The sequence below is a fragment of the Peromyscus eremicus genome, chromosome 1 (genome assembly GCF_949786415.1).
Source record: "Peromyscus eremicus chromosome 1, PerEre_H2_v1, whole genome shotgun sequence".
In the NCBI taxonomy this organism is placed as follows: domain Eukaryota; kingdom Metazoa; phylum Chordata; class Mammalia; order Rodentia; family Cricetidae; genus Peromyscus; species Peromyscus eremicus.
Window position 1 is genome coordinate 184,580,689 of NC_081416.1, and position 16,647 is coordinate 184,597,335.

The window sequence follows — 16,647 nt, forward strand, 5'->3', positions numbered from 1 at the left end:
CCTCCAAAGATCCTTAATTTTCACAACTATGAGTGATGTCATGAAACTAGCTGAACTCCCTCAGACATATTAATCAACCAAATTTAATTACATGAACATCAGATGCAGAGCCCCAGGGAAGAGAGTGTCCAAGATACCTACACTGGGGAGAGGAACCACCTGGAAAAAAAGGAATCATGACTCACAAGTAAACTCTCCTTTGGCTACAGAGAAAGAGCAGGTGGGAATATATGTGTGCCTATATAATGTGCTAATCTTAATAGCACTTCACAATAAATACTGACCAGGCTTCAAGTAGGACAAAGATGTTCACTTTGATTTTTCTGTTCTTGCTCCTGAACATTCCATTTCTTGTGTCCAGTATCATTCCTCCTAGATGCTTTTGGAGAATGAAGCAGAATAAAGACGAAGATAGAGACTTGTTGACAGGTTGTATCTTCATCCTTTACAGAGTGCAGTGGCCTGTGGAGAAAGATTATTTCAGCCACATTCTTAATAAACAGTAAGTTCCTTTATATTTTCTATGTAAATGCCATCATGAATATTTCATTGGGGGTAGGATTATGAGAGTCAGAGCAATGCTTTGAGTATTTGGCTTGATACCCAATCTGAAAACTAAGAAATGACCTCAAGTTCTTTTAAAGACTCTGTGCTATTTTTCTACTTTTAATTTGTCCTGAGAGTGTTCTGTTATTCTACGAGTTATTCTACTACTTAAAAGGCTGGAAGCTGAGCGAAGGACGGACTCTTTATCTTCTTCCATCACATGTAGCCCTCCTCTTCACAGTTTCCACGGCACAGTAGCTGGTGGTGTGTTACTGAAGGAAACACCATACTATTCAGAAGTATCATTCTAAATGAGTGTAAGTAAATGACTGTGAAATAGTCTGTGATGACCCTTAGATCATTATGTCACTCCCAATGCATGTACTAGGACAACTAATATTTACAGCAACCCTAGCTCCAGAGACTTTTTGCATGTATATTCAGTTACACTCTCAAATGCTCTGCATGTAGTCACATTGTCCCTTCTAAAGCTGCATCAAGAATGAAGTAGAAGACCTGTCCACTGGAACTTCGTATGTGTTCCTGTTTCTCCATATTTCATTTATATATGTGTAACTATTAGACTTTGATTTCAAAGTCTAGTTCTTCACTCTCTCTACAGAGTAAAGAAGGAATGTGTGGACTCTAAAAGATATATGTGCATTCTTTGAAGTGTAAAGCTTTCACTAACATGGTGACTGTTTACTCTCTTTGTCACTTCCCTGAGTAAGAGCTGTGGCATGTGATACTTGGCAGCACTTGAGAACAGCTACCTACCAGTACATCTTTGCCATTTTTTAAGAGGAATGTGTCTCTTCCCTTTATGTCTAAGCTATTTAGTCTCTGACACTTACATCACACTAACCTCTTACGTTTCTCTTTCTGTAGTTTTACTAATTATAGCTACCTATTTTACCAATTTGGGCACAATACACATTTTGATTTTGTGTATTGCTGATAGTTGTTTTCAAACATAGCTCTTTAGTCCAGTAGGGTAACAGCTCTAACAGCTCAAGGCATTCATGTATCTTAATGTTTAGTGTGCAGGAGTTAGTGTTTGAGATTCATAAGTTATAATCTCAAATTCCTGTTAACTGTTGCTGAAAATTTCAATGACATTTCCCCATGTGGTAATAAAGAATATTCGAAAACATTTTTTGTTTTCAAAATGAACAGATAAATATATTTATACATAAAGATACCATACTGGTACAATTTCTAAGTGGAAAACAGATTGTGTTTAAGTCTGAGAGAATCACTCATAATGAATATGTTTGTTTGAGTTTGAGTTTTATTGGTCAGATGATACAAAATGAGTAAGAAGACATGGGAGTTATTATTCTTCCCAAAAATATAAACACAAAATGCTATTGTTCTATTCCTACTAACTTGTCAACAATTTTTCATTTCAAAATTCATAAATATTTCCCATACAGCATACACTTTATATTCTTTTATTTTGCAAATATGTAATACTGGCACAAACAATTCTCACTGCAATTTCTAGATGACCCTCTAGTTCTCAATACAATGCTAGTTTTGTGTATTTGTAACAGAAACATATATAAAGGGTGCTCCCAATAAGAAAATTTATGTTTGATAGATATACCAAGTATATTTACATTGAACATACTTTTGTAAACATAAAATAAGTGAACAATAGTGGGTACATGCACTTAATCTCTGCATTCAGGAAAGAGCAGGTGTATTTCTGTGAATTTGAGGCCAGTCCATTTTAAAGCCAAATGTCATTCAAAACTATGGAATCCATGGCTTTTTTATGGCCTCAAGGAGTATTTCTCATGTCCATACACACAGATGCATTTATTTACCAAATACACTCTGGTATTTAAATTTACTTAAAAATAAATCTTCTGAAAAAACATTTTGTGCCTGCAACAGATAAACCAGAAGGAAAAAAAGAATAAGATGAGGATGGACATGAGGGAGTATGTTAACTATATTGTCTACTAATTACAATTAATTATAAGCACAAGAGCTAAACGTTGACCCAGAAACACTACTGAGCACTTACCAGTCATGCTTTGAATGCCTTATCCAATTCAGTTTCTTTTCTTAAAATTACCAGAAACTTTGCTCAATCATTACACGTATTTTTCATAGTGTTCAAAAATTTTAAAATGAATTCATATTCAGGTTTACTGTTTGGTCAAGGCTGTGTCCTTGTATTTACCTTCAGAGCAAGCACTCAAAAACTAAAGATGGACAGCCCTCTGTGAAAAATGCAAGTCTTATCTTGTTTATGTGAGATGCACTCTCATAAATTTTTAAAGCTTTTGCAAGCTTCCACCTCCTTATTTAATCTCAACCTCACACAGCAGATTTGTTTCAATCATACTTACTAGATGGTTGAGAATATTGACCAATACAAGATGATTGTCACTCTGACTACAAAAGATCATCTGTAGATTTTTGACCACAATAAACACTAATTGGATTGGGCTGGCCATCTCAGACAATAATCAGGCTATTCAATTTCCCTCACATTTGAGAACAGAGATAGAAAAATACAATCTGCTTCACCTTTGTGAGCATGATCCTAGGCAACATGCATTTATGCATGCCAAGAGCTGAAGTATATTATATAACCAAATCATGACATCATCCACAATTGTACTTATCATTTATGGTGACATGGACAGTACTGGAGGGGTGAACTTTAGAATGTGGCAATCTCCAGGTATACAGAGAATATAGGTCCCAAACTCACAGTGGGATGATGCTACACATAAGATAGACTTCACACTTGACTGATTCCTTGGGACTCTAGCTTTCGCACAGCACTCTAGACAGAAGTTTTCCTGTGTTCTGCAGCAGCTTGGTCACAAACAAACACACAGAGGCTTAGTAAACTCCCACAAAACACCATCACGCTGAAATTTCTGGTTTTAATTTTTTTTGTCTAGATATTGGCTCATCTCAAACACCCAGATAAATACCTGGCAATGCTGGGTGGATAAAAATTAACTGTGAAGTCTCAGCATCTAAGTCTAAGGCACTGAAGAACTGCTCATCCAGCCGGGCGGTGGTGGCGCACGCCTTTAATCCCAGCACTCGGGAGGCAGAGCCAGGCGGATCTCTGTGAGTTCGAGGCCAGCCTGGGCTACCAAGTGAGTTCCAGGAAAGGCGCAAAGCTACACAGAGAAACCCTGTCTCAAAAAACCAAAAAAAAAAAAAAAAAAAAAAAAAAAGAATTGCTCATCCAATGCCTCATTACAATGGCTAGTGTTCCAAACTTTCAAAGTGGCCTTTATTGAGGGCAGTTATGATGTATACAATGCTGTGTATGCTGTGGCCCCTGATCTGTATGAGATGCTTCTTCAACAAGAAGATAATCAGTCAACGGACAAAGGAAAAAAAAATCTATGTTAACTGCTTGAAGGTAGTGTTTCCTGTATTGGATGATATTTAGTGTCTTCAATGTCATAGTGCTTAAAAATCTCTTAGATGTTCAAATCTACTATATTAAAAATATTCATGAAATAGATTTCTAAACATTTTTCCTGTTGTGGAAGGAAATCTAGTCATTCCTATAAGTCTCTAATGCAAAAGGGAATTAAGTGGAGGAAACAATTTGTCAAGGAAAATCAGTGATTATGTTACAAACACCTGAATATCTTCACTTCATCCTAATACTGAAAACATATCAGTCCTTAGTCATTAATGCTCTCCATGTTGAGAAAATTGGTCTTCATTTATCAATTCTCAAATATGTTCTAATCAGTGTAGGAGATGGTATTCACAAGTGTCCTTAGCTGATTCTGCTCCCACTCTAAGCTCTGGGGACCTCACTTAAATCTAGGAGAGTAATTATATAAGAAATTTGCTAAGATTCTTTTCGATACATACATGCATATTTCTGTATGTGAATGGATGTTCTCACTGTGCATGGATGTTTGTTAGTGTGTTTCTGTGTATCTATGTATGTATCTGTGTTGCTTTATATACGGGTGTGTTTCTGCCTAGCTGCATAGCTATCTGCCTATTTGTAGAAGTGATCATAAATTTGCCTTATGGCAATGTCTTTCTGTATGAGTGTTTATTTTTGTGTGTATCTTTATGTGAGTATTAGTTAGTGCATGGGTTTGCATGTGCCTCTGTGTGTGTTTTGCATGTTTCTGTGTATGTTCTTGCACATTCATATGTCTGTGTTGCTGTGCATGTGTCTGTTTGTATTGTATGTCTTGGATATGGGCATAAATTTTTCTGTGTCAATGTCTCTCTGTGTAGTTGTTTGTATGTGCATCTCTCTCACTCTGCGTGTATTTCTGAGACTATGCATGTTTGTGTGGGCCTGTGGATGTGTTTTGTGTGTTTAACTTTCTTTTTGTCTGTTTGTAGGTATATGCCTTTCTGTCTATGTGTGTTACTATGTTTATCTGTGTGTCTGGGCATGTACCTGAGTGTGTAGAAATGAGTATGTAGCTGTATTATTTATGTATCTTTCTATGGATTCAGTACGTCTGTGTGTAGCAGTGGACGTGTGTGTGTGCGCGCTGTATGTTCCCTGTATTTCTACTTTCCCCAAGACTTTTTTGAGAGGAAAAAAGTGGTTTTTTTTGTTCTATGATTTGCTTAATATGATTATTCTAATTGCATTTAATTTCCGACCCCCAAAAAACCCACAAAAACTAACTTCATGTCTTTAATACTGAAAAACTTCTTGCTTGTATACCACATTTTCCTCATTAAATTCTCTGTTTTTGGAAACCAAGATTGATTTACACATTTCTTTATTCCCTCTCACTTTCCTACTTAGATTTTGAAAAAATAAAAAATAAAACATTCTCCAAGACTTTTATCATGAAGGGCTGTTGGATTTTCTTAGAGGTTATTTCAACATCTAATGACATTATTATATGGTGTTTTCCTTTCAGTTTCTTTATATGGTGAATTACATTGACAGATTTTCTGATGTTGAATTATATTTTGTTTTCTTGGATTCAATTTGAAAATATTTTATTGAATATTTTACATTTATGTTCACAAGGGGAATTTGTTTGTAATCTTCTTTCGTGGTTGAATTATTTGTGTTTTTTGAAATGTGACTGTGGCCTCATAAAATGAAGTTGTCAGTCTTCCTGCTGTTTTTCATTTTGTGGAATAATTGGAACAAAACTGGTGTTAGCTCTGACTGGAATGTCTGGTAAAACCGTGTGCTAAAACCATCTTACTCTGGGTTTTTTGGTTGGGAGACTGTGAAAGAGTGCTTTTATTTTCTTAGGGGTTGTAGGTGTGTTGCAATTGTTTAGCTGATCTTTGTTTAACTTGGTAAGAGGTATCTATTGAGAAAATTGTCCATTTCTGTTTGATTTTCCAATTTTGTTAATTACAAGTTTTTAAAATATGACCTAATGATTATTCAGGTTTACTTGATGTCTATTATTATGTCTCCCTTTTCTTTTCTGATTATGTTAATTTGAATATTCTGTCTTTTAGTTAGTTTGGATAAGGGTTTGTCTATCTTGTTGATTTTTTCAAAGAACCAATTCTTTGTTTCATTGACTCTTTTTATTGTTCTCTTTTTTTCTATCTTATAGATTAAGACTTCAGTTTGATTATACTAGAGTCTATTCTTCTTGGATATGCTTACATCTTTTCATTCTAGAGCATTCAGGTGTGTTGTAAATTGCTAGTATCAGATCTCTCCAACTTATTTTGTAAACAGCTAGATGAATGAACCCTATTTTACCACCACTGTCACTTTGTCCTATAAGTTTGGGTGTATGTTTTATTAATATTCATTTAATTCTATGAAGTTTTTAATTTCTTTATTCTTGTCTTGATCCCCTAGTCATTGATTAGAGAGCCGTTCATTTTCAATGAGTTTGAATGCTTTATTTTTTTCTCTTATTGTTGAAGTTTAGGTTTAATCTGTGGTAGTCTGTTAGGATGCAAGGGTTGTTTCAATATTCTTGCAAAGTTTGAAACTTGCTTTGTGACCAAGTATTTGGTCAAATTTGGAAAAAGTTCCATGAGGTCCTGAAAAGAAGAAATATTCTTTTGTGATTGAGTACAATGTTCTGTAGATATGTGTTAGGTTTTTCATTTATAAAGTCTGTTGGCACGAGAATTACTCTGCTTTGCTTTTGTCTGGATGACTTGTCCTTTGGAGAGAGTAGGATATTGAAATCTCCTGCTATCAGTGTCTGAGAGTCAATGCGTGATTTAAGCTTTAGTTATGTTTCTTTTTCTTTCATTTTAAGTTATGTTTCTTTTAATAATATGAGTGACCTTGCATTTAGAGAACAGATGTTGAGAAGTGAAATGTTATCTGTATGGCTTTCTCCTATATAAATATGGAGTATTTCTTCTCATCTCATTTGATTAATTTGGGTTTGAAGTGTAGTTTGTTAGATGTCAGAAATGCTTCCCTATCTTGTTTTCTACATCATTTTGCTTTAAAAAATTTCCAGCCATTAACTCCAAGGTATGACTACCTTTGATTTTGAGGTATATTTATTATTATTTCCAGAAGGACAGATACTCTTTCCACATTCATTCTGTTAGTCTGTGTCTTTTTATACTGGAGGTGATACTAGTGACATATCAATGGAAATGATTGCTAATTTCTCTTTTGTTGTTGTAGTTTGTTGTTGGTGGTGATGTTTGTGAGTGTTTCCTTTCTTTTGATTTTGCTGGTAAGAGATTATTTTGTTTCTTGTGTTTTCATGGGTGAGGTTAGCTTTGCTTGTTTGGATTTTCCCTCTATTAACTTCTGTAGTACTGTCTGTGTGGGTAGATACTGTTTAAATTTGATTTATCATGGAGCATCCCATTGTCTCCTTCTATAAGGATGGAAAGTTTTTCTGGGTATAGTGGTATGGGTTGACTTCTGTGCTCTCTTAGCATCTGCAGGACAACTGGCCACACCATTCTGGTTTTTATAGTCTCCATTGAAAAATCAGATGCAATTCAGATAGGTTTACATTACATGTTACTTCACCTATTTCCTCATACTATTTAATATTCTTACTTTGTTCTGTATATTTAATGTTTTGATTATATTGTGAGGGCATCCTTTATCTGTTACAATCTATCTGGTGTTTTGTAAACTTTGTTGTACCTTTGTAGGCTTTTCCTTTCTAGATTAGGAAAACTATGATTTTGGGAAAAATATATTGTGGGCAGTTGTGATGGGATTCTTTATCATTCCTGTATTCCTATTACTCTTAAGTTTGGCCTTCTCATAGTGTTCCTGTGTTTCTGGATGTTTTGTGACAAGGCTTTTTTAGATTTAACATTTCCTTTGATAATTGTATCTATTTTGTCTCTTGTATCTCAATGACTTAGATTCTCTACTCCATCTCTTGTTTTCCTGTATGCTGACCTGGATTTTCCTTTTCTAAAAGTTCCTCGCTTTGTGTTTTCTTCATAGATCTGTTTCCTATTTCAGATCTTATACAGTTTTATTCATTTCTTTCAGTGGATTGTTTTTCCTTTCCAAGGATTTACTCATTTCCTACTCATTTTTGTTAAGTAGGAAATTGAGCAACTATACCTAGGAAACACTCAGGACGCTGTGGTCAGAGAAACTGATGGGCTATCCACAGATATTGACCTTCTCCTTCCATTCTCCCCAGTCAAATCACACATTACCGTCCTCAGTTTTAAAATGGACAGTCTGTATTGCACCTTCCTGACTCTCTCATGCATTCCCTTGTGACTAAGACACATGGGTGTGGAAAACCTGCTTTCCTTTTTCTTTTCTTTTTTTTTTTTTGGTTTTGTTTTTGTTTTTCGAGACAGGGTTTCTCTGTGTAGCTTTGCGCCTTTCCTGGAACTCACTTGGTAGTCCAGGCTGCCCTCGAACTCACAGAGATCTGCCTGGCTCTGCCTCCCGAGTGCTGGGATTAAAGGCGTGCGCCACCACCGCCCGGCTTGCTTTCCTTTTTCAATGGAAGATTAACATTACTAATTCCACAGGCTCATGTAGACAAAAGTATAAATAAGGTAGAATATTTGAAAACAGCAATTAGCATTTCAACAAGTTTCTAGGCAATGCAGATACTGCTGGTTTGAGGTCTGGTTTCCAATAGGACACAGTAGGGCAAGCATGGCACTTTCCTTAACTTCATAGTCTCACGAGGAGACGAGTGCCATGCAGGGAAGGAGAGGGCCTGGAGCAAAGCTGCCTGTCAGGCATTTCACTCTGGCTTGTGCAACTAGGCAACTCATTTCAAATGTCAGGTATTGGGGAGATAAGAAAGTGGACTTTCAGGGACTGTGTGTCAGCATCGTGGCATTCTGTGAAGACTGCACAAACAAGTTCTGTCCCACCCTCTCGTCTTCTCCCTGCTACACTTTACCTTGGAAGCATCCTTCCTACACTAGATTCCCTTGGTTCCTGTTATCTGAAGGTGAAGAGCAGACTGGGAGGACGGGCTGTATCTTACTGGGGATGCTGGCCCTAGGTTTAATTTCTGTGTTCCCCAGAGTGAGGTCCATTCTCATTTAAGGAACCTCATTTGCAATGAAGGTTTTTTTTTATTAGCACCATGCAAATATTTTAAATATAATCTTGTGGGTTAGATTACTTTAAGGACAAAGGTGGATAAAATCCATTTCTTTTTCAGTTTGTGGAAAGCCTATAAACACCTTATTTATTATTTCATGAATATATGCCCCCTTCACTCATTACTGTGCTATTGAAATATGCTCAGGGGCCAAGGGTTTATTTAAATAACTCTGAATTGCACCATGAATTAATAGGCTTCCCAACAATATTCTTCTATGCTAACAATCTCCTTGGGTCTTTACCTGAGTAATAATTAAACTTGTGACTTTAAACAAAAACCAAAATTAAACAAAACACCCAACCAAACAATAAAACCTCATTAAAACAACCACAATAAAAGTAAAGGAACATGCCTGAAGAATATGGTGGATTTGTGGTACAAGGGGACAAGGAGCCTTTGATACTTCCACACTACCATATGAATCCTCTGGTGACTCAGTTCAGCCCCAGGAATCAACACTCCTGATAGAAAGCATAAGGCCCTGCTACCTACTCACACTGGGTGAGGTGGGCATAGCTGGATCTGGCTGGATTCAAAGCAGTGGAGAACAGACTTGACAGGGAATTAGTACAGTACAGGTGTGAAAGATGTCCCTCTAGTCCACTGTTGTAAAGCCCACACAGTATGGTGTCAAGAAGCTACAGGGACTGGAGAGGGGCATCTGTGTTTATAAAATGTTTACTATGTGCCAGGTCTTTGCTTAAGAGCAAAAGACACAAAGTAACACTTGTCTCCTATTAGGTGGCATACTTACTAGCACCATTTTATTTTAAAAAAACAAAAAACGAAACAAAAAATGGCAGTTATAAATCTGAGTTGAAACCCAAGGAGCCCAATATGTGAGGAAGGCTGGATATGAACCCAGGATCAACTCACACCATATTCACATTTTCTCCTGTACTTTTCTATTTCCCAAAACCTTAATTTGCTGAACTAAAGCTACTGTTTAAACTCACCCAATGTTTTGTAGTCCCTCAAAACCTAAATTTAGACAAATATAACAGTAATCCTGATTTCTATATAACCAGTATTTTACACTTTCTTTTTTAAAAATCATATAAGACTATGTAAGTGTGAACGTACATTCAAATGTTTTAGTTGTAATAATGGAAAACCATAGTTAGGATGTCCCACTTTACAGTGAGAATGAATAGCTAAAAAAAAAGACCAAATAAATTAATGAGCATGTAGGAGTTTTGGGAATTCCCATCACTGTTTTAATATGAGTAGAAACTAAGGTCCTCAATGTGGTAAGCATATATATCTAATTCAGTCATTAAATGTACCAATATCTTAAGGTCCATCCACACCATCTTTTGAACTTTCTGAAGGTAGATAAGTCAACAAAGCACATAGACACTTGCCTGCCCATGTTTATTTCAGCATTATTCAGAATATAGAAAATATGGAATCAACCTTGATGCCCCCTAACAGAAGTGGAAATAAAGAAAATACTTCATATAAAATATTGATTTTATTTTATATGAAGTATTTAAATAGTCCAATAACCCCTAACAAAATAGAAACAGCCATTAAAAGTCTCCCAACCAAAAAAAGGCCAGGACCAGATGGTTTCAGTGCAGAATTCTACCAGATCTTCAAAGAAGAGTTAATACCAATACTCTCTAAATTGTTCCATACAATAGAAACAGAAGGAACATTACCAAACTCCTTCTATGAGGCTACAATTTCCCTGATTCCCAAACCAAACAAGGATACAACAAAGAAAGAGAACTACAGACCGATCTCCCTCATGAACATTGATGCAAAAATACTCAATAAAATACTGGCAAACAGACTCCAAGAACACATCAAAACAATTATCCACCATGATCAAGTAGGATTCATTCCAGGGATGCAAGGGTGGTTCAACATACGAAAGTCTGTCAATGTGGTACACCATATAAACAAACTCAAAGAAAAAAAACCACATGATCATCTCACTAGATGCTGAAAAGGCATTTGACAAAATCCAACACCCCTTCATGATAAAGGTCTTGGAGCGATCAGGAATACAGGGAACATACCTAAACATAATAAAGGCAATTTACAGCAAGCCAACAGCCAACATCAAATTAAATGGAGAGAAACTCAAAGCAATTCCACTAAAATCAGGAATGAGGCAAGGCTGTCCACTCTCCCCATACTTATTCAATATAGTTCTTGAAGTTCTAGCCAGAGCAATAAGACAACATAAGGAGATTAAGGGGATACAAATTGGAAAGGAAGAAGTCAAGCTTTCCCTATTTGCAGATGACATGATAGTATACTTGAGCAACCCCAAAGATTCCACCAAGGAACTGATACAACTTATAAACACCTTCAGCAACATAGCAGGATACAAGATCAACTCAAAAAAATCAGTAGCCCTCCTATATACAATGGACAAAGAAGCAGAGAAGGAAATCAGAGATACATCACCCTTTACTATAGCCACAAATGACATAAAATACCTTGGGGTAACACTAACCAAGCAAGTGAAGGACCTATATGACAAGAACTTTAAGTCCCTGAAAAAAGAAATTGAAGAAGATGTCAGAAAATGGAAAGATCTCCCATGCTCATGGATAGGCAGAACTAACATAGTAAAAATGGCAATCTTACCGAAAGCAATCTACAGATTCAATGCAATCCCCATCAAAATACCAACACAATTCTTCACAGACCTGGAAAGAATAATACTCAACTTCATATGGAAAAACAAAAAACCCAGGATAGCCAAAAGAATCCTGTACAATAAAACAACCTCTGGAGGCATCACGATCCCTGACTTCAAGCTGTACTATAGAGCTACAGTAATAAAAACAGCTTGGTACTGGCATAAAAACCGACATGTGGACCAATGGAATCGAATTGAAGACCCTGACATTAATCCGCACACCTATGAACAAATAATTTTTGACAAAGAAGCCAAAAGTGCACAATGGAAAAAAGAAAGCATCTTCAACAAATGGTGCTGGCAAAACTGGATATCAACATGTAGAAGGCTGCAAATAGATCCATATCTATCACCGTGCACAAAACTTAAGTCCAAGTGGATCAAGAACCTCAACATAAATCCAGCTACTCTGAACCTGCTAGAAGAGAAAGTAGGAAGTAGTCTTGAACACATTGGCATAGGAGACCACTTTCTAAATAGAACACCAGTAACACAGACACTGAGAGAAACAATCAATCAATGGGACCTCTTGAAACTGAGAAGCTTTTGTAGGGCAAAGGATACGGTCAACAAATCAAAGCGACAGCCTACAGAATGGGAAAAGATCTTCACCAATCCCACATCTGACAGAGGACTGATATCCAGAATATATAAGAAACTCAAGAAATTAGACATCAAAATGACCAACAGTCCAATTAAGAAATGGGCTATAGAACTAAACAGAGAATTCTCAACAGAGGAAACTCAAATGGCTGAAAGACATTTAAGGAATTGCTCAACATCCCTAATCATCAGGGAAATGCAAATCAAAACAACTCTGAGATACCACCTTACGCCTGTCAGAATGGCTAAGTTCAAAAACACTGAAGACACCTTATGCTGGAGAGGATGTGGAGCTAGGGGAACTCTCCTCCACTGCTGGTGGGAATGTAAGCTTGTACAACCACTTTGGAAATCAATATGGAGATTTCTTAGAATATTGGGAATCCATCTCCCCCAAGATCCAGCTATACCTCTCTTGGGCATATACCCAAGGAATGCTCAACCACACCACAAGAGCACTTGTTCAGCTATGTTCATATCAGCATTGTTTGTAATAGCCAGAACATGGAAACAACCTAGATGCCCTTCAACTGAAGAATGGATAAACAAAATGTGGTACATATACACAATGGAATACTACTCAGCAGAGAAAAACAATGACATCATGAGGTTTGCAGACAAATGGATGGATCTAGAAAAAATCATCCTGAGTGAGGTATCCCAGACTCAGAAAGACAAACATGGTATGTACTCACTCATAACAGGATACTAGATGTGGAACAAGGATGACTGGACTGCTACTCACATCACCAGGCAGGCTACCTGGAAAACAGGACCCCAAGAAAGACACAGGGATCGCCCAATGACAGAGAAATGGAATGAGATCTACATGAACAGCCTGGACCTGAGTGGGGGTAGTGAAGGGCGAGGGTCGAGGGAAAGAGAGCTTGGGTGAGTGGGAGATCCCAGCTGGATCAACAACAGAGAGGGAGAACAAGGAATAGGAGACCATGGTAAATGAAGACCACATGAGAATAGGAAGAAACAAAGTGCTAGAGAGGCCCACAGAAATCCACAAAGATACCCCCACAACAGACTGCTGGCAATGGTCGAGAGACAGTCCGAACTGACCTACTGTGGTGATGGGATGGCCAAACACCCTAATTGTCCTGCTAGAAACCTCATCCAACTACTGAGGGATCTGGATGCAGGGATCCATGACTAGGCCCCAGGTGGATCTCTGGGAGTCCAATTAGCGAGAATGAGGAGGGTTTATATGAGAGAGAATTATTGAGACCAAGGTCAGATAAAGCACAGAGACAAATAGCCAAACAAACGGAAACACATGAAATATGAACCAATGGCTGAGGGGTCACCAACTGGATCAGGCCCTCTGAGTGGGTGAGACAGTTGATTGGCCTGATCTGTTTGGGAGGCATCCAGGCAGTGGCACCGGGTCCTGTGCTCATTGCATGAGTCGGCTGTTTGAAACCTGGGGCCTATGCAGGGTCCCTTGGCTCGGCCTGGGAGGAGGGGACTGGACCTACCTGGACTGAGTCCACCAGGTTGATCTCAGTCTGGGGGAAGGCTTTGCCCTGGAGGAGATTGGAATGGGGGGCGGGGTGGGGGAAGGTGAGGGGGGCGGGAGGGGGGAGAACAAGGGAATCTGTGGCTGATATGTAGACCTTAATTGTATTGCAAAATAAAAATTAAAAAAAACAGTGTAGGATATCAAAGATAAAGAAGAATAAATGGATTATCGAAAGGTATTGATCTGTGAGATGCAAGAATCAAGAAGGAATGTCATGTTTTAGAAATCAAATATGCAGCTTGTCTTTTCATTAATAATGTTTGATTGGGACGAGGAGAAGCGATATGTCTTATATAGTATATTAAATGAGGAACAGTGGTTTGGTGTTCTCTCGGGGTCTTGTTGAATATTTAAAAATCAACATCAAATGTAAAAATGAACTGTGATTCTTTGATGAGCTGGATAATTTTGGAACAGCAGAATACAGAAAATTTCTGAATGTGGCCTGAGTAGTTGTTCTCAAGAGAGTAGAAACACAGGATTTGGTAAATATTCTGGACCTGTCATTTTTGTAGCATAGGCCCCACTGTACAAGTTGTGTGGAACTCAATTGCTCCAAATATGAAGCTGCTTTACCCTGACAAGAACTTTGTGATACAATGCCCAGTGTGTAACCACGAATTCTGATTTTTAATCCTCCTGAACTAATAATGCATGCCTCACTGTGGATCATCTATTACATCCATGACAACCCATCTAAAGGCATTAACATTAATGGGTTGATGAGGCAGTCATGGTCCCAAATATTCCCAAAATTGCATCTGGCCAGGGGCATTAATTACCACAAAGATGAGTGATATCATGAAACTACCTGAACTCTCCTCATATATATTTATCAACCAAATGTAATCACATGGACTGCTGACATCAGATGCAGAGCCACAGAGTAGAAAGTGTCAGAGATTGTTCAAGGAGTGAGGAAACATCAGAAAAAAAAGCATCATAAATGCACAGGTGTCTCTTCTCCATCCACAGAAATGAAAGCAGATGGGGATACATGACTGCCCATTTGATGTGCTTATCTGCATGGCTGGTCACAATTGATACTGCTAAGCCATACAGCTGGAAAATATGTTCATTTTGACTTTCCTCTTCTTGCTCATGAGCATTCCACTTCTTGTGTCCAGTTTCATTCATCGTGGATGCTCCTGGAGAAGAAAGCAGAATGAAGACAAAGATGGAGACTTGGTGACAGGTTGTGTCTTCTCCCTTGCAGCAGTGCAGTGGCCAGAGGAAAAAGAATTTCAACAATGTTTTGAATATACATAAGTTCCTTTGTATGTTTTATGAAATATCATCATGAATATTTCATGAGGGATAGAGGATGAGGATCAGAGCAAAGCTTTGAATCTTCTCCCCCATTTTCCCAACCTGCACATCAACACTCAAAAATATTTTACAGACTCAATGCTATTTTTCTAATTTTATTTTGTCCAGGGAGTTTTCTGTTTTTCTCTCAGTTACAACTCCAACTTACATGGCTGGAGCTGAGTTAAGAAAGGACTCTACCTTGTTCTATCACATATAGCCCTCCTCTTCTAAGTTTTCGTAGCACAGGAGCAGGTGATGACTAGTCAAATGGACCACAATTCTATTTCAATTAATATCATTCTAACATGGTACATGTAAACAGCCATAGAGTAGAGTCAGCTGATGGTCCTTTCATTACTGTGTAGGTCCTAATGCACGTGCTAGAGCAACTAATATTTGTGGCACATGTAGCTGCAGAGAATTTTCACATAGATATACAATTACTATTTCTGATGCTCTGAATGTGGTTACATTATGTCTTCTGAAGTCTCATCGAGAACAGAAGTACGAGACATGTTCACTGTGAATATCATATTTCCCTATTTATCTGTGCTTCACTTACATACATGTACAAATCCTGGCCTTTAATTTCAAAGTTCTGTTCTTCACTCTCTACTTAGTAAATAAGGAATTTATAGAGTGTAAATAATATGTTTGCATTCTTTGAAAAGTGAGACTGTCACTTCCCTGAGAGATGGCTGTGGTATGAGTTACTTGCGGACACTTGAGAATACGGATAGAGGAGTTACCTATTTGCACATCTTTGCCATTATGTAAGAAACATGTGTCTTCTTTCTTTATATTTAAATTGTTTATTCTCTGACTCTTACATCCCAATTACCTCCTATGCTTACTTTTTGTAATTTTGCTTATTATATATGCATCTTTTGTCAAACAGGGCATAATACACATTTCATTTTGTAGAATGTGGATGGCAGTTATTAAACACAGTACTTTTGTTCACTGGGCCACTCTAATGGCTCAGGTACTTAAGTTTCTGAATGTTTAGTGTGCAGGAGTTAGTGTGTGAGCTTCACAATTCTACTCACAAATTCCTGTTGTGTGATACTGAAACTTTCAACGGTATTTTTCTGGGTTGTAATAAAGAAATATTAAAGTAATTTTTATTTTAAAAATGTATAGGTAAATCTTATTTTTTATATATAAAGAAAACACAGTGGTACAATTTATAACTGGAAATGTGATTGTATTTAACTCTGAATGAATCCTTCAGAATGAAGGAATATGTTTGATATTTATTGGTCAGATGATGTGAATTGAGTATAAAGAAACATAAGTTATGCCGGGCGGTGGTGGCGCACGCCTTTAATCCCAGCACTCGGGAGGCAGAGCCAGGCGGATCTCTGTGAGTTCGAGGCCAGCCTGGTCTACCAAGTGAGTTCCAGGAAAGGCGCAAAGCTACACAGAGAAACCCTGTCTCGAAAAACCAAAAAAAA

General features: G+C 37.5%; 1 protein-coding gene across 1 annotated transcript in view; it reads left to right on the forward strand.

Moving 5' to 3' along the window:
- Positions 1-305: 305 nt before the first annotated feature.
- LOC131903347 (vomeronasal type-2 receptor 116-like) overlaps positions 306-16,647 on the forward strand; it is a 29,244-nt gene continuing 12,902 nt past the window's right edge. The window contains exon 1 of the mRNA XM_059253881.1: positions 306-502. Within this exon, the coding sequence (XP_059109864.1) occupies positions 306-502 (197 nt within the window). The remainder of the gene's footprint in view (positions 503-16,647) is intronic.